Consider the following 22896-nt stretch of genomic DNA (forward strand, 5'->3'; position numbering starts at 1 on the left):
GTAGGCCTTTGGCAGCCTCCTTCAACCACTGTAACTGTTTTTCCTCTCATCCCCTTGAGACGAAGAGAAGCACCCATCTTAAGATATCACCAGATGAGAAATTCCGGTATCCAAGAAGGCCCTAAATAACATACACAATCCAATGGCTTCTCCACTCCACCAAACAACTCTCTCTCTCTTTCCCTCTCTTTCCCCTCTCTCTCTCGTTGTCATCCTATTGATAATTGAGTTGGTTACTTTTTCCAAAATAAGTTTAAGAGAACCCATCTTCTCATGTACTCTTTGCTTAGAAGTGGGAGGGGGGCCAATTACAACTTAATGGACTCTTTGGTTACAAAAAGTGGCCAACTTATAGAAAATAAATGATAAGGGACCAGCACTTATGAACATTGCCAACATTTTTCTATGTTTACAGGGGGCTGGATTGCAAGAACTACAGCCCTCGTGGGAGCAAGTATTTGGTTCCACCCCTGTTGCTTAGCAGGATTGACATGGAAGATTGTCCCTTTTGTGCTCTACCAACTGATGTACAGCATGGGCTAGATTGGCTCCTCAATTCACTTTTCATTGCCCTAATTGTTTTCTAAAAGTCTCTGTTTGTGTTTTCATGGAGAAGCATGGTGTCTGAACCTATAAAATTAGCATCTATGGTCTAGTTGATCATATAGACCATGATCCAATTGGGAAAATAGAAGCTGGATTTGACTATTCTGATTCAAATTGGTGCCTAACCAAGTAATTATCCTGGTTTGCTTTTTGACTAAGTTCTGTATCGAGAACAAGCTGAACTTATCTACTTAGTCTATGATGCTAAGAGAATTTTGCGTCAAGTTGATGTAGTTTATGTAGTGGACTGCATCATAATCTTTGAGAAGAATTTCTCTCAGAAGAACTTTAGCATCTTTAGTCATGAAAAATTTTGCATCATGTTTTTTGTGTATTTGCTGCACTTATACTTTCTTCTCCTTCTTGAAACATATATTCTAGTTTTTCCTTACGAGCTTGACCTTTAATTTCTGGAACATGATGCAGCCAAACAGGTACTTTTTGACAATTCCGGCAATTAAAAGTTCCTTGATTTGGAATTTTCTGTTTAAGTTTAGGATATGAAACTTCAAATTGTATTCTCGCTCTTTGTATTGTTGGGCGCTAACTTTAATTGCACACATTTTGTGAAAAGAATTCGTTGCCAGATTTTTCTTGTGAAGTGCCATGGAATGGAAAATGGACTTACTATTTTGTCAGTTCTTTGAATTCTTGGGCATCAATCTCCTTGCTGTTTTTTTCACAAGATTGCCTAGGTTACCCAGCTCTTCTCTGGTTACCTCAGTTTTTCTCCTTTGGTCTTAACGTCATGATCCAACTATTTTAATTCATTGTACCCCAGGTGCCACCAATGCAGTGATGACATCTGCTCAAGCTACTACCAGAACATTGGACAGTGTTTGATAATCCACGTCAAAAAAATGTTTAAGAAAAATTGAGAGTAATGTTAGTGTTAGTGGTAGTTCAATAATCCACATGGAAAAATGTTTAAGAAAAATCAAGTATGGCTTGCTTGTTGTTAGACATGATCCTTTAAATGAAAGACCAGATGTAGAGAATTTTTTGCTGGGAATTAGTTCATCGATCTGAGAATTTGATTAGGACTAGGACTTATCAGAGTTTCTGAGATCTTCTTGTCTTTTATTCTCCTTCATATTTGGCAGTTATAGCATACTGTAGGTGTCAAGGATCAGTTGATCAGATTGGTTCTCTCTATAAGCAATTAGTCTTTGCTGCTCCGGAAAATCACAACAATGCCACAGATAAGTGGCTAAGCAATGAAAGGACTCCCTCATTGATGAAAACAACCAATCAAAACGTCCACAAAGTTGAAATAAGGATCATAACCATGCTATACTCGTTCCTCTCATGGACGAAAAGCCCTAGTACCTCTAACTCTTAATTGTTAGCATTTTATAGCACTGTTGCCCCTTTTTCTTTGTCACTGGTTATAACAGAAAAGGTACATTATATGGGTCTGAAGAAGCTTCTAGACCTGCCGTTGTACACTTATATTATTGTTGGTATTGTGACAAGACAGGATTCTGTCATCTCTCAAAACTATTGCCATGAGTATCTCACTTTACAACATCATTGTCAAAATAATGGCCGATGCTTTTTCTTAAAGAAAGATGATATTTACTATGTAACTGTATGGTGAATAGAGAGGTAACATGGCTGTCTAATTCTTGGAATGTTTATTTCTGTTAGTGCTCATACTTTAACCTGCTTACCAAATACTAAAGCTCTCTGGGATATTTCTCAAATATCAGTAGTTACAGGCAACTAACTTGTTGAGCATGAAAGTTTTAGTTTCCATATAATAATCCTAGAACTAGAATCATACAATTCTTAATGCAGCTTATGAGCTTTTGCTAATAGAAGGGAATCTTGTAGTATGATGTGCCAGTTTTCTCAATTAATTACTTACCATCAGAAGTTGTGTCAATTAATTACTGTGCATTAAAAGGTGTGCAACTGCCCCTAGACTCAATGTTAGACCAATTCTGCTTGGAAAAGCATGACGTTGCATTATTTTATCCTGTAATTAACACTGGCTCGCTATTGTTGTTATGCGAAGCATGCTAGCTTCATTTTCAGTGTTACGGTTTTGTTGTTATCATACCAATGTGGACATGCTGGCATTGTGATGAGATTGACAATGACATCAACATAAGCAAGGATCTAATTCCCGTTGGGATGTGAGGATGTCCTACAATCCCAAGTATCGGGATGGGATATGGCAAGACGGACTGGAAAAGGACAAGACATCCACCATCCCGAGTGGCGCATCCCATTCTATAGACAGAAAAACTAGGATGGCCCCATCCCATAGGATTTGAATCATTGAACAGATATATTTATGAAAACTTAATTATGGGTTTTATTTTTTACTTTGCAGTTTCTAAATCATTCTTTGTCGTCTTAACTAGTAACAACTTGCCACATTAGCTGAATCACTTTTAGCACTGCCAGAATTATATTTTGGAGGCCGATGCAAGGAATCAACCTAAAACATATATTTTCTATTTGCCTTTCTTTTTTAATAATTATTGTCTAATTAAGTTTTTCGTCCATGTTAATGTCTTGATACAAAGTTTAATTTCTGTTTGTATTCACCTATCATCTTGCATCCTGCAACTTTTATGACCAAGAGAGACTGGACGTTGTTCAAGTTATTGAAATTTGTTGCCTCCTTGCAGGAAGGTCCTCGAACGATGGTGGGCGTTGCGACATTCGATTCATCTATTCATTTTTACAATCTTAAACGAGCTTCACAGCAGGTAATGGAGATGTTTTTATCATGTCTTACAAGCAATTGGGAGCTGGCATGAACTTTTATTTTTATAGAGCTATTAAGAATCACCTATTTCTCTTGTTATGTTGTCTTGCATCCATAGAAATTTGAGTCCAGCCAACCCTTCCAGGGTAGTTGTGCAAGTTACATGTTACACTCAGGCTTGACCAGTAAGATGAATTACGCTACCCCCATAACACAACTATCTACAGAATGTTTCAGTAGAAAGGACCAACTGGGGACAAAAATTGAGTGGTAAAAACCTCAATAAGAATGATATCGTGTTTATGAGGTAAACCTTGGGAATTGAGTTCAAATGTTTGTATCCTGGTCAGTTCATGTGCATATTTTTATGTCAATAGGTACCTCATTTTTTTATTAAAAATTGAAATTTGGCTGGGTTCGTGTGCCTTGAGTCATCTAATAGATGCAGCATGTGCACTGTATGCTTTGGCAAGGTCTGTATTGTTTGAGGAAACAATTTTGTAGGCTAAATTCTGGATTAAATGAGTCGTAAAATATAAAAAGATAATTTGCTAGTTACATATTCAAGTCTAGGTTGCCTATGCACTCTTAAACATTGTGTTGTTACATGCATATCATCATGTTGATGCTTGTCCTATAGCAGACAAGCATTGTGGAAAAGCTGTGAAGAAATCTCTTAGCATTTCTTCACTTACAAAGTGTCCGAGGATATGGAGTTAAATACATTTGCACAGGATGCTATTGATAGTAGTGGTTTGCATGAAATGATTTTTTTTATTTTATTAATTCTTACTACATTTGCAGCCTTTGATGCTCATTGTTCCGGACATACAAGATGTTTATACACCTCTTCATACTGACCTGATTGTTCAACTTACTGAGGTTTGTTGCTTGTTTTTCTACTCATTGACTTACACTTGCATTCCTCTATCAACAAGGTTTTACAAATTTCATGCTTAGAGAACTCACTTGTTTATTTTGAGGATTTAGTGCCGTCAAAATTTGGAGCAATTGCTGGATAGCATCCCAAACATGTTTGAAAATAATAGAGTCACTGAATCTGCTTTTGGTGCAGCTATCAAGGTATGCATTTTGTTAAGGTCGTTCACTATCCTGACTATGCTTGTTCCTCTTTCTTTCATATTTTAATATCTGCGAGCTATTTACATAGGGATCTGAATTCTCTGATGCTGTATACTTATAAGTTACTGAAGATTTACAATATTCTATAATAGTACTAGGGCGTTTGGTTGCTGAATAAGAGGGGGGATATTCCACCAAATGGGTGATATCCTTGCATAACACCGAAAAGGATCATGGAAAGGGGCTTATAACATGTGGGGGTATAAGCGGGCCTGCAGAATATAAGTCTATTCCACCAAAATGGTGCACTAGGCTTCTATTGCAGAATAAGCTTAACTTTATTCCCTTCAATTACCATTTGCCCATATTCAAAAAAGTGAGAGGGCAATTTGGTCTTTCTGATAAAAGTCCAAACTATCTTGAAGTTCAATGCGTATTAATGCCCCTTATTTCCTGCACTTATCCATCCAACCAGATGCCAAAAAGGTCCTATTCGGTTGTATAGGTCTATCCGTTCAACAGTACAAGGACATCCCTTCCAAAATATATTCCGCAACCAAACAAGCCATTAAATTCAAATTAATTGGACGGTAATTTTAAACTTCAAAAAGCTTAACTTAAAAATTTGTAAATTTATTTTCATATATGCATATGTGGAGTAATGCTCAACCACTAGTGTCAGAATCAATAATGTTAGCCATTCCTCTCGAAGAACAACTGACTAATCTTATATATTTATGTTCAATCCATTTCAGGCTGGGTTCCTGGCTATGAAACCCACAGGCGGAAAGCTTCTTGTATTTCAATCAGGCAAGCCCCACAGTAAACTTGCTTTTATTTAGTACTAGAACAAAATCATGCATTTTTCGCTCATTATATCAGTTATCTGCACATCTTGTAGATTAAAATTTTCCTCTCTCAATAGGTTTAGGGCATGGTTTTTGATTTTAAAAATATTTTTAATAGAACTGTAGGATGAATGGTCCTTAGAAGTTTTAAAATTCTTCTACTATTTCGTTTTTTCATAGAATGTTTGAGACTCTGGAAGTAGGAGTATTGATCACTACATGTCAGCTTTTTTAATTCCCAATTTGGTGATAGCATGGGGTTCTCAGTTTGCTGGCTTTGCTTGAAAACTACTGTCAGAGTTTGCATGCATCTAGTTCAGCAAGAGCTTCCAGTATGTTGCATGCTGGTGTGGCAGTAAATTGGCTCGAATTGGGCTTGATGTTACAAGCTTATGAACAGTATATTAACCTAAGCTCTGTCCGAAAAGGGGAAAAAACTTACAGGCTTATGAACAGTATATTAACCAAACTCTGAGAAAAGCCTCTGTCCTATGGTTTCCGTTGCTGCCACTTTCCTGATCTAACTTTAGTTATGTTGATTAAATTTGCAAATTTTCTTATGAAAATCGAGTTTTACAAGAAAGAGAAAAAGAAAATAACTATTTCAGAAATGAATCCTGCTTCCTCCACCCGTGCCCAAGAAACACAATGTATCATCTCTTCCCTTCTCAATCTTGTTGGCACGTAAAATTTGTATGGCGTATGTGAGAAAGTTGATATGGATGCATATCAGCATCCATGTTAACTAATGGACTTTCAATTACCAGGTTGATTTGGTTATCTCCAACAAAGCTGGCAAAGTGCTGCATAAGATTAGATTTTTATGTAAATCAAAAAGTCTTGTAAATTGGAAGTGGAATTAAGAAAAGCTAAATGATATAGTGGACAAGGATTAAAAGCTCCACAAGGCTACTTTGGGTGTAAAGGCTGACATCAAATAGTTGTCCTAATACTGTTTTGCTTCTTTATATTGGGTATATGGCATGCCTATATTGTTCTAACATGCCCCCCCATGTTAATACATTTTTGTTGTATTTGATTACTAATCGTAAAAGTTATACTTCTGTGCAGCATAATTTTATATCTGATAATACTTTATAATATCTTTTTGATGGATTAGAAATTTAGAGACTAAGGTAAATAATCAGGTGAACCAAGAGCAAATACCATTCAGCTTATGAGAAAGAGGGAAGACCATGAAACTGTTAATGGTTCATTGTTGAAGCTAATGAACACTTTAAAGGTGGACATGATTTATCAGAATCTCACTTAAGAAAGGTGTTAAAAATCGCCAAAATGTGAAGGTTAAACAACTGTACTATCGTAGGCTTATAAAATACTAATAAAGATTATGAAATATCTTTGGTGACATGGGTTCTTGTTATTTACTAGCTAACCTAATGAAAACTTTAAGACAAAGAAAATGCAAATGGTTGGAGACGAGGTTCGCCGGACCGACCATACTGGCGTAGGTACCGAACCGGAGACGCGCGCGTCCGCGGTCGCGCGTGCGCGGACGTCAAATAAAAAACAACACGTCTGCGCGCGTCCGCAACGCGCGTGGATGCATCAAATGCCACAAAATGGCATTTAATGCCACTCTATGCCAGCCCGCATCGGCGCGCTGCCCCACGCGGGGAACCGCGCGGCCGCGGGGGCGTGATTGCTTGCTGGAGAATCGGCCGCGGGCGTGGTTCCTGCACGGGGAAACGCGCGCGGGCGCGCGTTCTCCACTCGCGCGTCCGCGCGTTCTCCACTCGTGCGTCCGCGCGCGATTCCCACAAAAAAAAACTCTGTGTTCGCGCGCATCCGCGCGGACGGGTTAAATGCCACATAGTGGCATTTAATACCACTCTGTGGCATGAAGTGGCCCATATGGATTCCAGCCACATGGGCGCGCCCACGCGCAGGAAAAATGTGTTTGGACCGGTGCGAACTGGCTCGCACCGGTACAAGTACGAAACCATTTTTATGGGCTGTACCGTACCGGTGCTTATCGGCACCGGTTCGGTACAGACTAAACCGACCGGTTCCGGTCGGTTTAACATACTTTGGTGGGAGATGTACTACACTACTAGCTAATGGGGATATGTATGTCAATGTTTAAAGGCTGAAATAATGGCTCTTCATTAATGCGATGATTACTAGTACTACTAATACTATTACTACTACTATTATTATTAATTTGAAAAGCCAAAGCAATTAAGTCCTTTCATTTGTTATTTATGTGTTAAGTGTTGATGTTCAAATGGAGAAGGTTAATTTATTTATATAATTTTTATACGATGAGGTAGCGTTAGGGGGAGATGATCAAAGTTGGTTAGAGGTGGAAATCTTGGAGATAAGGGTCAAAAAGTTAGCAAATATGAAACCAACTTTGAAAACTGGGCGATTCAGTTTGTACATCTTGGTACATACTGTGCGAACCCTAAGGGTGCAGGGGGTTTCTATTCGGGCAACTACCAGCTGAACCACTTGAACTGACCCTGAATTGGGTGATTCAAGGTAGATCAAGGTCACTTTGCCCCATGACAGGCTGAACCAATGCCTAAACCAAGCAGTATCTGCTGCTAGGGAATAGTTTCTAGTGGGGAAAAAGGCTTGTTCTCAATTTGTAGATCGAAACAATCAAAGAGAGATTCTTAGAGCATCCTATGTCAATCTTCACGGGATTCGACCTTGAATGTTTGAAATATGGTGCTAGAACGACCATGTTTTTATTTGAATTTCCGTCGAAGTAAAGAAATAGGAAATCAAGTTGTAAAGTGGATGAACTTGAGAAATTTAATTCAAATTTAGGCAGAGATCAACCTCTTGTTAGATGTTGAACAATACCCACCAGCTGTTTATACAAGAAGAAGTGGAGAACGTCGATTTGTTTATGTTCCTACATAATTTTATCTCAAGTGATGTGTCTTTTGAAAAACCTGGATGCTATTCCTAATTGTTCATTATGTCTTAAGTATGCATGTTATAGATCTTTATCACAAATATGTTATAATATGTATTTCTGACTCCAATTTATGTGTTTTTTTTTTGACAATATGAATGTCATTGACTTCAGCGCACACAGAAGGTCAGGACACTTAAATCAACTCCCCTGCCTTATTTCCTTACAAAAAACACACCAATGAGACTGGAAAACATGATAGGAGGGAAAAATATTCAGTAGCAAGGGTTTATTTTGGGGGCTATCTATACATAGCTATTGATAACTTCTGTCGACATGATCCTTGATAAATACAACACATGTTATACCCACCCTTGGTCAATATGGGTTTGATTCTTGATATTTCAAACCTTTTATTGGAAAAAAGCTTTATTTCAAACTAAATGGTACCATATTATTATAATTGAAGCAGGGACAAGAATGTCAATTGGCTAAAGTTTTGCACCCATGTTTCAGTATTTGCAAGTTGCAACTATTCATCTGCTCTTGCTGATGCACTTTAAAATAAAAACAAGTGTATTATTATGGTATCTGAGGTGCTTCATTGATTATAATTTTCAACCTTTTGAGACCAATTTAGGCAGATAGCAGAAAATTGGGTGTCTGTATCTTTGTTTTGTGTACATGTATACAATCTGTAAGTGTATATGGCCTCAACCTGTTTAGTTCATGGGTGTAAATTTTGCTTCATCTCTTTTTTGGTTGTATTTTGTTATATTTAATGAATAGTTTCTGATTATATTTTGTTCCTTACAGTCTTGCCATCAGTTGGTATTGGGTCTCTTTCCTCCAGAGAAGCAGAAGGAAGAACAAATATTTCTTCAGGAGATAAGGTTTGCGATATATAGCTTCTAATATTCTCGTGCTTGATTGTCTGATTCTTGTACATGCTCATACATTAATACTAGTATTTTGTGGATAGTTTCTTATTAACTTTGAGCTTCAAGAGACTCAGTCATGGCAAAAGATGTTAGAATCTGGAATAGTCGTGAACCTTGATAGTTCCAACTCAAGAAAAAATCTTGACAGTTCAGTTATTCATTTGTAGAATGTCTTTAATTTTTTATATATAACCTACCTTGCAGTTAGGTCAGTGTGGTTTGATTCTTAATTTTCGTCTTGTTCTAACACATAGCAAGCTGATTATGTTATTATGGCTCTTTGTGATTCTAGTACAAGTTTAAAATGATAAAAAATTAGCCTTCTGATTTGTTTGTAAGTTACTATGGACATAAATAGATTCCATCATAAATTCAAGTCTAAATGAAAGTTGAATAAGCAGTATATCCTATCTAACATCCTTCACTGGATTTCAGGAGGCCCATAAATTGCTTCAGCCAGCAGATAAGACTCTAAAAACAATGGCAATAGAGTTTGCTGAATATCAGGTGATCTTATACAAGTAATCGATAGAAGTTTGAAATGAATCTATCTTGGATGAAGGCAAAATAATAACATAACATTTTTCCAGGTTTGTGTGGATATATTCCTTACAACCCAGACCTTCGTGGACATCGCTTCCATCTCTGTTGTTCCAAGAACTACTGGAGGACAGGTAGTCTTTCTTATATCGTGTGCTTTATCAAAAATTAAGGGAATGGGTTCCGTTTTACCTGTTAATTAAATCAATGGGACTGAAACATTTTATATTTACTGTAGATATTCTTATGGGTACAAATGAGTTAGGTGGTAACATCTTTTTTTAATATCAAATGTGTTGTGTAATCAAAGATAACAAATTATAAATTTATGTTGAGGATATACTCAAAATGGAAGAATGAAGACCGCATAAAATGATGAATGTGGTGGTAGGTGTTGTTTTAGACATGGGTTTATTTCAGAAGTAATTTATATTCTTTTTCCTTGTTGCAGGTTTATTATTACTACCCATTTTCTGCTGTTTCCGATACTGCTAAACTCTACAATGATCTTAGATGGAATATCAGTAGACCCCAAGGTTTTGAGGCTGTGATGCGTGTGAGGTGCAGCCAGGTAAGTCTCATAAGAGATGTACTTGCTAGTGTTCATGCTCATATTTTGAAACTAAAGTTTTCTTTGGCCATGAATATTGTTTTCTCTATTTTACTTCTTAATAGGGCCTTCAAGTTCAGGAGTACTCTGGAAATTTTTGCAAGCGCATTCCCACAGATATTGATCTTCCTGCGGTTGGTACTCTTATATTTTTTTAAGTTGTTTTCTGCCTTTGAAAATCATGCTGCTGTAAATTTATTTCACATTATGAATTTCTTAACAAATCATTTGAATGGTTGAATCCATTTTAACCAGTCAGGTATGAGTAGATAACTGGCAAAATACCAGGACTAACCTACCATTTTATTGGCAGCCAAAAACAATTCTTTTACTGCTGTCATAACAAGGTAAATTTAGATTTTAGAAATGATGGCTGAGTTCATCCAGGCCCCTGCATGTTTTCATAAATAATAACAATTACGTGTGTGAGCATGTGAACACCGACAAATCATGACTTTGTTTCTTAATAGCCGGAATCTTCTACCTAGGGTAACGCACCTACTTTAAAATCTTCCTAGAATCTTTGACTCACACTGGCTTCCTAAGCCCTTCCATACCAAAAGGTCTAAAATATCCACTTCCCAGCACCTGCTTCCTCTTCTATTTTAGCAAATCATGACAAGATAGAATTAGAAGCTTTTCTCCACTATATCATGTCATGCAATCTACTTTGATTCTATCATATATATGTATGCATGTATGTATATACATATCTTTGTTGTCCTTCCCTTTTTTGTATAATAGCATCAAGATGTGGAAATCGATCACACCGTGTTTTCTCCAATATGACAAGTTTTATTAAATTCATACACCTACACATCTTTGACTTATCTGTCAAGACAACTAATATAAAGATAATATGCATATTTAACATAATACCTTGTTTATTAATTGGATTTTTGCTAAAGATAAAAGTAGAACTTGTTTGTTTAAATTGCGATGCAAAGTGAATAATTATGCCAAAAGGGGAAAATGATTGATGATCAGAATCATGTCCTTAAAACTAAGCTACTTTTGTAAAACTCACTCTTGATCAACAATTAGAAATACTTTATTGATGTTGAAATATATGGTGAATCCCTAATTTTACTGAATCAGACTTCCAAATACGGAGCAGAATCTGCTTTCACATACACAGCCATTCAACACATCCATACAACATTGCTAACCTGTCCTTTTCACTTAGTTTTTTTACCAAGGTTTGCTGTACTGGTCGGTACCGGTGCATATTGACTGTAGCATACTGTACGGTACTGAACCGGTATGTAGTATGAGGGGCATACCGACATTATTATTGCTGAATTAGGTGCCGTACTGGGCGTGCTGACACTGTAATAGAATGGTGCTGGTACTATTGTATTAACTCTTCTGATCAGTCCCTTTTGAAGATTATAGGCATTCTGAAACATTGTTTGAATATTTCAGAAGACCAATCTTCTAAATTTTTCATTTATGGGGAAGTTTAGTCCTCCCTACTGATGTATACCCTTCTTACAATGTCAATTATAATATGATTTGCTAACATTGAATCGATATGACCAGACGTTTATTCTGCTTTATTGTCACATTGCATATCGATTTGCAGCTCTAAGGAAGTTTGTTTGACACAGATTGATTGCGACAAAACCATAATGGTCACTTTCAAACATGATGATAAGTTCCAGGAGGGTTCAGAATGTGGTTTCCAGGTATGAACAAAACCTTACAAATATGAGCACCACTGCCTTCATATCATTCAAATCGGTTCTATTGTGCCTGGTACAAACTATCTTACACTATGTTTCAAGTATTGGCATCGTGTTTGACTTTTGATGGAAATATCATCTATTACTTTAGAGAGGCAATCTTGTTTACTATTGCTTCCTTGTCCAGTGTGCTCTTCTTTACACTACAGTGTATGGGCAAAGACGAATACGAATTATAAATCTCTCACTTCCCTGCACCAGCATGCTCAGCAATCTGTTTCGTTCAGCTGATCTAGACACTCAGTTTGCCTGTTTTCTGAAGCAAGGTAAAATATTTTACATTTTGTTTTTCGCTCTTGCACTATTGTTTATTTATAAAATTCATCTAGTTGTCTTTGTTTTTCTAAAGCAGTATCAATATTTTCACTTCAACTTGGTTGAGAAAAGTAACATTTGCTATTTATTCTACTCTGATATGCACGCTGGTTCTTGACAATTAAGTGGTTGCAAGCTTTCTTGGATAATTTCTTCACACTAAATGACTTTTTTCATTGTTCTGCATCCTACAGCTGCAAATGGCATCCCAACTAGTGCTCTATCTCAAGTTCGGGATCAAATAACAAACCTCTGCATCAACATCTTACACTCCTATCGTAAATATTGTGCGACTGTATCATCATCCGGACAGCTAATTCTTCCAGAGGCTCTTAAGCTTTTGCCTTTATATACCCTAGGTATTCCCTCAGCCTGAGGTTAAAATGTTTCTGGTACATACTCTATGCAGCGCATGAAAGAACTTGTTTGCCTATCTTTAATAGTTGATATAATAGTTCAAGCATGAATGGAATTATCATTACCAATGTTACTTAGCATGAAATATCTGTCAAGTTGTCAACTGAACTCTAATTTAAATTGTTCTTTGTTAAATTTAAAAAGTTCATTATTGATTGTCTTGTTCATGAACCTGTCATTATTAATTTTTCTTGGTTACGCATGTATGCATGTTATGTAGGTATGCATGTAACCGAGCCTTATCCCAATAATAAAGGCTGGATTTGGAGAAGAACTGAAAATGGGGCACCCAATTCACACCGTTGATCATTATTTGTAGAACTAAAATTACTAGAAACCAAAAAAATCACTTACTTTGGTGGTCTCTAACCTATGCACCAAGTGGGTGCAAGAATGCACGCATATATGCATGCATGCATATTATGTTGCTATGCATGTAATGAAACCTTATCCAACAATAAGGGTTGGATTTGAAGCTGATCATTTAAAAAAAAATGGCTTCATGAAAAAGGGTTTAATGGATTTTTAGCCTTGTTTTTTCGTTTTTTGCTGGCATTGATTATCTACTGGCCAGATGGCAATGATCCTTATCAGAAATAGGTTACCATACATGTAGAAGTTCATAGCTAATGATAACTTACTGATACTGTGTTATGAACAGGATCATCATGGTACCTGATAGTTGAACTAGGTTAGCAAGTCTGCATGTGATTACATTGTGTATAACTGAATCTCATTTTTGAAATAGGTTATGCTTAGTGTGCATCTTGGTCTTGCAATGAACATTTGTTTGATAAGAAGTTGAAGTTATTAAGAAGAATGTAATTAATCAAAGTTAGCTGTGAAGAACTGTGGACCACTTGCTTCCATGCGTGGGAAGAGGGAGTAGGTTTTCAAGAAAGTTGGTCAGCCCAGACAGTGGCTGATCCAACTTGTTTCTTTAACTCAAAATTTTGGTCCAGTCTGATAAAGTAATAAATCATAAAAATGCCAAACTGATCTGAATCTGTTTATTATGAAGGCTTAAACTTTGAAATGCCAGTGCCATGCCAATAATGTAGTAGTTTGGTACAGCTGCATGTCCTACTATTCCATGCTAGTGCGTGGCACTCACTGGGATCACCATCAATTTCACTGCTTGAAAAGAGCATTGAGAGATAAATGCATATATACATGCATACATATACACACATATATATGCATATCTATCTATCTATCTATCTATCTATCTATCTATCTATACATATATATGTATGTATATACGTATATGCATACACACACACATATCTATGTATTATATATATATGTACATATTTGCATGCATATATATGTTTTTGCTTTTTATTTTGAAAAATTTAGCCTTTCTAAGGACACATATACAAATATATATATATATATATATATATATATATATATATATATATTCGGCTTTTATTTTGAAAAAGCATCCGAACCTTTCTAAGGATACTAGTAGTTGTTTAGTGTGCAAATGGGCTTAGCATCAGTAACTAGTATACCGTAATAAAAAATATAAGATGTTAATTTGTTGATTATCCTAGCAAATGCATTAGAGTAAAACCTGGGATGGTCAAAATACAACGTGATCACTTGTAAAATACATAACATAAAAAATCTAATTCAAAAATATGCAAGTCATGCTTGAGTGTTTAGCTATCCTATAAGTTTCAGATTGGATCTTGTCACTACCTTGATATCTTAATTACGATGAGAGATGTGGCGAATAGTGATCATTTAACAACTATGCTTTATTGAGTCATATCAAACTAATTTGGATATTTTATATTTTAGTTAGCACCATAAACTCCTAAACTATTTATTAATAAGGTAGTAGATTTAATCCAAATTTTATAAAACTACTAAAGTGCAGCTGCTATTGCATCCTCTAATTAGTTTAGCTGACTTTTCAGTAGAAAACTACTCATCCTATTGCCTTATATCCATCTGTTCAGAAGTTCAAAAGCTGCAAGGCTATCAAAATAAGTTGAATTTTTTAAATAATTTTATTATCCTTTTTATTTTGTATTAAGATAGTTGCAAATTAGACCTTAGCAATGATTGTCTGGTCAATCCATGACACATGAACACTAAATCTATTGGCCGAAGCATGGCCTAGCGCGACCTTGACCCTTAGTTCCTTAGACCAAGCCCAACATGTTGATAATATTTCAAGCCTTGTCCTGGGCCCAGCTTGGCTTGTCTTAATCGTTTCCCAGCATCAAGTTTCATCAATTGTCCCCATTGGTCCTTGTGATGGTACAAAGGGATCAGGAGGGAGAGGAGAGCGAGGCCTTTGGACTGGTGGATGGGAAGTGGGAAAGGAGGTGAAGGGTGTTGGATGGCTAGGCATCAAGGGAGGAGAAAGATGGAGAGAATAATAGAGAGGGATGTGGAAGAGGTGTACCTAATTGCTTGTCAGGAGTTGAAGGTGTTGTTTTGAGGTGCAGCATGGTGAGGGAGGTTGTCAACTACAGATGGCTGCCTCTCATTGTGTCGTTTCTAAGAGAAGGGTGTAGAGTGGAAGCAAGAATGGTGGACCACCAACACCACACGGTTTCTGCCTCTTATGTGCTTTAGATAGAAAAAGAGAGAAAAAAAAAGAGGTGAGGGAGGCTGTCCAATGCCAAGTGTTTGCCTCTAATGCCAATTTTAAGAGAAGAGAGGAGGCTGAAACACTAGTTCTATCAATAAAAGGAGTAAAGGGGGCAAGGGGAGAGCTGGAACCCTGAAAGGGGAAAGATTGTATGATTCAAAAGTTGTTATTGATGTATATCATTACATATTGCAAATGGGTTGTTATATATTTTATGCTGGGTGTAGTGAGTCAGGCTAGTCTCGACCCTGCACAAATCCATGGCGGGTGGTTTCGATCAAGCAAGTCAGTCCAATTTCCCCAAGTCTATGGACATGATGTTTATAAAGCAATATATATAAGTGGGAATGCCTTCTTCCTTTAAACTCACCAAGACATCAAAGAAAGAAAATTTTTAAAGCCTTAAAGCAATCCAACTTTCCCTTTATTGTGTAAGTTGTATCAAATTAGCTAGCATTTTACTTTGCTAAATGAACTATTGCACTTCCTGTGACCCGCTGGCATTATACATTATGTGCTACCATGGGCGAACACTCAAATTTATGTTTGTAATCTGATTATTGATTTGATTACCTCAGTCTGACAAAGTTTTGGCTTAAGTGAGACTTAGAGGAGGGTTGACACTCATATTGGAGGAAGGCGGTGGAAAGAGGCTGATGGCATGCCAGATGAGGTTCATTGGAAGTGGAGTCTTGAGGCAAGTGGATGCGGTAGAGGTGCACAATGGTGGAGGGAGCTGACAATGGTTGAGGGACCTTGAGAGTATTGTTTATAACGATGGTTTAGAGGGAGGATGGGGCAATTTTTGATTATTTTTTATTTCACCCTTTAAATCCATAGAATATCTTAATTTGAGTAATTTGACCCAAAAGAAAGGTATATAGAAGAAGCTTATTGAACTCAATGCTCCTTTGTTGTAAGTAGTTGTAGAAAGAATCTATTTTTTCAAAAAGATAGAAGAGATATTGGAAAAAAAAAAACCCTAGCTCTTAGTGCTGAAACAACAAAATCTCTTTTTTCTTTACTCTTAAAAGTTGAAAATTTTAATGAGATTTTAACTCTTGATGTTTTGAAAGTTTGCTAATGATGATTTGGACATTGCGTAACTCAAAGAAACTAATTCATCTTAAAAAATGGATAATGCAATAGCTTTAGTATGGAAAAAGACTTGGATCTGAATCTTAGAATTCAAGGATTATATGATCTACAATCCATATCTTCTGTGCCATAACTAGGGATCTGATCCAGATCACTGAGGTCCATTTAGGTTTGGATCATACCAGATTGTGGTTTGTAAGATCCTGACAACAATTTCTGACCAAGTACACACTTGTGATGGATGTGACCAATGGTGGCCAGTTGTTATATGCTAACATGGGCAAAGGGACAGGGGGTTGGGATTGGTCAAACAGAGGGAAGTTGGGAGAAGGTATAATGGGTCAGGGTTGGTGGTTGAATTTGTGAAATATATTATATTATACATTTATATGTGGTTTTATATGCTATTAAAAATTAAATCTAAAAGAGGATCTTCAATGTTATATTGGTACAGGTTACATTAGTGTTAGGTGTGTCAACATTCACCCTGATTTCGCTCACTTGTTTCCTTGTGCAATATTGCTTTGTCACACTAAATCAATCTTGTACATGTAGAATAACAGAAATGCTATATACCAGCCTGCTAGTAACTTTTATTTTGTTACTTTGTTATGTTCCAGCTTTGGTCAAAAGCATTGGCTTGCGAAATGATGGTCGGTTGGATGACCGATCCTACTGGATCAGCCATGTTGCTTCACTTTCAATTTCGCTTGCTATTCCTTTGGTGTATCCTAGGATGATTTCTATTCATGACCTTGCTTCAAAGGTACTGATAAGTTAATATTCTGAAAAAATTCTGCAAACAACATTCTGTATTATTATAGTAAATCCATGTTTAAATTTGAATTTTTCTGATGTCACAGGAGGATGATGGATCTCTTTTATCTGCTACAATTCCTTTATCCAGTGAGCATATAAATGAAGATGGAATTTATCTGCTGGAAAATGGTGAGGATGGTCTAATTTATGTAGCGAACATGGTGAATCCAGATATTCTCCAACAATTATTTGGAGTTTCTTCTGCTGATGGGATTCCAACCCAGGCATGCTTCCAAACCTTATGCGGTTTATTAGTTAAAGTCAACCTGTTTCAGTGTGGTTTTTGCACATATAGCTGATCTTTGGAGCTTGTTTTCTAAATTTGGTGTTACTTTTGGTTATCGGTGCATCAATTCACAGAAATCCAATGAAAGCTCAAACATCTCCTCCATCAATTCACATCTGGATCTACACTCAACATAAACCCATAAATTAGTGGTTATACAAAGGCATCTCTTTTTCAAATATGGAAACTGTGGTTCCATCCAGCTCTCTCACTCCCAATCCACCTCCATCCTCTTCTATCATACTATATTCAACTTTGTAGGTTTGGGTATTCTTCTGGAGGATCTACTTGGCATGCCAAACACCCGTGAAGTTGTTTTTTTGGAAGACTGCATACAACACATTAAGCACCTTAATAACGAATCAGGATTTATTGGAGTGTTAAACAGAATTTTACTTTATTTACTGGGTTTGCAATTTCATTGCCAATGAACCTTTAAAATCCAGAATTATAAAAACAAGTAATCTGTTTCGGTCTCCACGAGATGGTGGTTGACCTAAATCTTTAACATATAGTTCTATCATATGCTGGGTATTGCATTTATGCAGCTGAGAATTGCTTTAGTTCACTGAATGTTTGTTTTTAGGTGTATCTGCATAATAAAGTCATTTTAATGTCAGGTGGCAAGCCTGTAAGTGATTAAAAATGAAATTTCAGACTTGCAATACTAGATAGCAATGCTGCTCCATGGCAACCATCTGAAGCAGCCAACTACCACCTAATATTATAGCTTGGTATCTTATTATTAAAGCCTCCTCTGTGGGCTTTGATTTAAGCTAGGTTCTAGTGTAGAATTTGCATCTAGATTAAAATCTAACACGAGCTTACAGTTTGGAAATTAAGTAAATATGTTTGAAGAACAAAAAAGTTCTTATCTCTGGATGACTGAAGTATGCTAAATGGTCACATCCTTCCTTCCGCAATTCATTGTGGGATTCTAGTCTCTTTCTGATTGAGCTTGAAGGAAAATTTGATGTAGTCCATAGGTGCACAGATAGTATCTTAAGAAAACTGGTAGGACATTTCTGATCATTTACTAGATCAGGCAAAGCAGTTTTAAGTCCTGGATCCTCTGCATGCATAATTCTTGGTAGCTTGACACTGTTATAATCATTACATTCATGAAGCTGGCGATTGCCGATATGCTTGCATCTAGGAGGAGAGGTTGGTTATTTTAGCTTGTACAAGTGAATTTCTTAAGTCCGGTTGTCTGTGGGGACAATTATAGTGTTTGGTGGTTTGGATTGATGGTCACACTTGATCATTTCAAAGCATAGTTACTTCTTAACCTTTTTAATATAGGATTTGTAAATTGTCTATTTAGCTTCTTTCAGCTTGAGACTGCCTGTACAGCCAAGGTGCATATTCTTATGACCTGACCTTAGCAATATTCCGGAAGTTAACCATGACAAACGTGTTTCAAAATATTTACTTTGGCTTCATTACTACCGGATGTCATTAACATGCTTCTCCAGAGAACAATGAATTTTCTTCTTTGGTCTTTTGGCATAATTGTCACAATCAGCATCCAGGCTAAAATACCATAGCCATATCACCGCAAATCACAGGTTCCATTGTTTAACAAGTGATGCCTTCGTGCCATGGTGTCTGACATTTATGACTAGAAGCTTTTTCTTTTTTGTAAGATGACTCAAAAACTCTGAAGCCCTAATCAGGTATTTGGTTTTGACAAATAAGAGAAGGTTTTTTTGTATGACCTCCTGATCTTCAAATTATGAATCCCTCAATTTTTCCTATCCACAGCATGAATTTTTCAATAAGATAAAATAAGCTGGGTTCATCATTACGAAATACTATGAACGCACGTGGATATGCACTTTAGTTCTTTAAAATGGCCTAGCTTTGAATCCATGGGTGATCACTTTTTAGTGTTTAACTTTCATATGTTAAGTAGGTTTTTTGTATATGAACCCTAAGCTTTGAGTGATATTTCCCCTGAATGTTTAGTCTCTGAAATATTATTAGACAAATACTAAAGTTTTATGCATACAGCACACCATAGGCATTGAGTTAGTTTAACAATTCCTCGATAAATAGGTTTATAAACAACTAAGAAGTCCATCCAATTTTATCCAAAAAGAAGCGCATGCATCTGATATATTCCTTCATTATACATGTAAAGTATGTGCCTCAAGCTGGTAGATTCATATTGTAATAGTCTAGAATCATCAACCATGCTTATTTCTGTTCCTGGTTCAACTTGGGGTGTACTTCTGACACATTTCATTGTCCTCGCAGCTGGTACTGCAGCAATTTGATAATGATCTTTCAAAGAAACTGAATGATGTTGTTAACGAGATTAGGCGCCAGAGATGTTCATACTTACGGTACGGCAGATATTCTGCTCTTTGTAATTATAGCTTTTGCTAGTTAAAATAGCAACATTGACAAATAAAACTTCTGGTGCAGTTTGCGGTTATGCAGGAAAGGGGATCCATCAGGTTAGTTAACAAACCCTTGCTTTCAGAAGTTTCTCCAATAGTAACGAAGCATAGATTTCTGTTCGAGTCTAGGGGGGACAATTAATGTTTGCCAAAACAGATTATTTGAAGTTGTTTTATTTGTTGCACAATCTTGAGCAAACTGCACAATGTCTTGCTGATTTATATGCCAAGTAACTGCTGTTATTGCTAACACCTGTACTGGAGTTTTATATTTGCAGGTATGTTTTTCTTTCCATATATGGTTGAAGACAAGGCTCCTGGTGGCCTTTCCTATGTTGAGTTCCTTGTACATGTCCATCGGCAAATACAAACAAAAATGGCATGAGGCGTAAGACCTGTTCATCAAGTTTTGGTTGCTATGCAATTTTCATATGTAAAAGTTCCATCCATATTGGAGATGGATAGAAGACGATCATCAGATTTGTCCTGACAGATGCACATGCTTTGTGCTGTTGATGCCAACTAGTCCATTTATATGGGAAACAGGTGCGGGATTTTTGTGCTTGCAGTTTTTACAATTACCAGGACTTGGAGATAGGTGATACAAATGGTATAAAAACAGTTTGGTTGTTAACCCAAGGAACCGTTTCTTTTTCTTGACATTTGTTTTAATTTGTTGTAAACCCAGAGGATGTATGCAATGGAAAGAAATGTTGGTGGCTTGGCAATAAATATGAGTTTGTTGTTTGGTTACTATTTCATCATTACTATCCATTTTTGTTACTCTGTTTTGGCGCAACGGTTTCGTGTGAGGCTCTCGATGCATATCAAACTTTTTTATCTTTCATTTCTATGGTTTCATTTCCATTTGAGAATCTTTGATGATGTCCATGAAAGTTAATTTTAAATGTCTTCAAATTTTTCATGGCAGGTAAACATATCAGAGGGGAAAATATGATGTTATCGTGTTTTTAATTACTTCCATGAACAATTTCGCTAGGGATTTATCTTAATCTTCAGTGTTTATTTTCAAGCGCAGTGAAAATGCTGCCAGTGTTACATAGAACGTACACTTAAGCTGATAGATGAGAAATGATACAAAACAAACGATTGAATCTGGAAATCTATGATAAACGAAATAAAATCTACCCCTAAAAGACAAAAGATTACCATAGCAGTTGACCTATGGTCGCTCTTCTAGTTATATGCGACAGCATTGGCAAGAGATAAGAGCTGTACAACTACACAGTAGGCAATACAGAAACATGGTCAATGTTTGGGCTCTGGGAGTTTTAAGATGGTAATGAGTCTCCGTTTCCATGCTGGATCACAAATACTAGACATAATAATACAAAAGAAAATTATATCTGCCCTCGTCCACCATTCAACCATTAAGGTTGATCCTTGGTGATGTAGAATAGACACCAAAATTCTGAGTAATAAATGAATAAGACTGTCAGAGAATTGTAAAATTTGCATTCTAATCATACCACTAATATGTTGCTATTATAATCTGTAAAAAATATTATTGATTCTACCAAATTTATATATTTGCAATAAAAAATGATTTATCTTGCAACTCCCAAGTAATATTGTCCAAGTATTTCCTGAAAAACCTTACTCTTAACACATTGGTTACTAGCGTGTGTAAAAACTGTTTGGAGATTGATTCTGCAAAGCATGAAGATATCTTCATTTACTGGAAGAGTTTCTTGATAGGGGCCTTGTGTAGTAATGCAATTATAGAATTTAAATAGACTAAGGATATAACCGATGGATCATATAAGTAGTTTAGCAGAAACATAAATGTAGATCTGTTTATTTATCACAATCAGGTTTAAGTTGAGTCAGGGCTAGGTCCGGTTTGGATTTTTCAAACTAATCCCAATGCACATTTATAAAGCCTCGGCCTAACCCTACCAAAACTAAGTCAGGGTTAAGTATCTATTCTCTCAAAAGAAAAAAAAGTTAATATTTTGTATCCTAGTTGTCTACATGGGCCGTCATTGTCGTGGGAAAAGAAGCATTCCATATTCGAGTGCTCCTCCTCATGAACGATCAACAATAATTAGCTGCTCTAAAAGGACCCCAAGTCCATCAAAACCATGCCCCTCAGTGCTTATATGTAAGAGCTTAATAAGTATCAAGTACTGAATTGGAATCCCATGCATCCACCATCTCAACCCTTTTCCTACTCTCTCTCTCTCTCTCTCTCTGTGTGTGTGTGTGTACTCTCTCTCTCTCTCTCTCTCTCTCTCTCTCTCTCTCTCTCTCTCTCTCTCTGTGTGTGTGTGTGTGTGTGTGAGAGAGGATCGAATAAGCTTCAAACTGCCCTTTACCCAAACAGTACAAGAATGGCAATCCACCTATTGGTGTGCTGCTGCCCTCAACCGACCTGATCGTCCCAATCCGGTTGCCTTGCATCTTAGAGACTTAATCAGAAGTAAGACAATGTTATAGGATGGGAGGACATATACAAGGTGGGGGCTTCCATAGTTCCACTATATATAGGGATGGCAATCGGGTTGGATGCAAGTCGGATCAAAAATTCATTAATCCAAATCTGGTCTATTGATTAAACATGTCAAAATTTCAAATCTGAATCCGACTTCTTTATTAAACAGTTAATCTGACCCGACCCATATAACCTATTTATTAAATAAATTATACGGGTTAGATAAATTTTTAATGAGTTACATAGATTTAAATAAGTCAGAAACAAGTTAAGCAGATTTTAAACAGATTAAATGGATCATATCATAATTCGATTTAATTATTAAACGGGTCAAAGTAGATTAAATGAGTCAAATATTTAAATCTGAACCAAACCTATTTAATAAATATGTTTAGATGGATTGATCTATTTACGACTCAAACCAATTTATGTCAAACTAATAAACCTACTTAAAGTAGGTCGTTCGCAAGTCGGATTGACAAGTCGAATCATAAATTAACACCCT

At 36.5% G+C, this 22896-nt stretch overlaps 1 protein-coding gene across 1 annotated transcript in view; it reads left to right on the forward strand.

Moving 5' to 3' along the window:
- LOC103706546 (protein transport protein SEC24 C-like) overlaps positions 1-20697 on the forward strand; it is a 35761-nt gene extending 15064 nt beyond the window's left edge. The window contains exons 8-24 of the mRNA XM_017842626.5: positions 3249-3329; positions 4133-4210; positions 4319-4411; positions 5167-5221; positions 8966-9042; positions 9526-9597; positions 9681-9764; positions 10082-10201; positions 10306-10374; positions 11851-11928; positions 12113-12251; positions 12495-12659; positions 17047-17192; positions 17290-17469; positions 19791-19879; positions 19962-19993; positions 20215-20697. Of these exons, the coding sequence (XP_017698115.5) occupies positions 3249-3329; positions 4133-4210; positions 4319-4411; positions 5167-5221; positions 8966-9042; positions 9526-9597; positions 9681-9764; positions 10082-10201; positions 10306-10374; positions 11851-11928; positions 12113-12251; positions 12495-12659; positions 17047-17192; positions 17290-17469; positions 19791-19879; positions 19962-19993; positions 20215-20321 (1665 nt within the window). The 3' untranslated portion in view covers positions 20322-20697. The remainder of the gene's footprint in view (positions 1-3248; positions 3330-4132; positions 4211-4318; positions 4412-5166; positions 5222-8965; positions 9043-9525; positions 9598-9680; positions 9765-10081; positions 10202-10305; positions 10375-11850; positions 11929-12112; positions 12252-12494; positions 12660-17046; positions 17193-17289; positions 17470-19790; positions 19880-19961; positions 19994-20214) is intronic.
- The last annotated feature ends 2199 nt before the right edge of the window (positions 20698-22896 follow it).

The sequence above is a fragment of the Phoenix dactylifera genome, chromosome 4 (genome assembly GCF_051530095.1).
Source record: "Phoenix dactylifera cultivar Ajwa chromosome 4, Ajwa_hap1_PhDact_Kaust_v1.1, whole genome shotgun sequence".
NCBI lineage: Eukaryota > Viridiplantae > Streptophyta > Magnoliopsida > Arecales > Arecaceae > Phoenix > Phoenix dactylifera.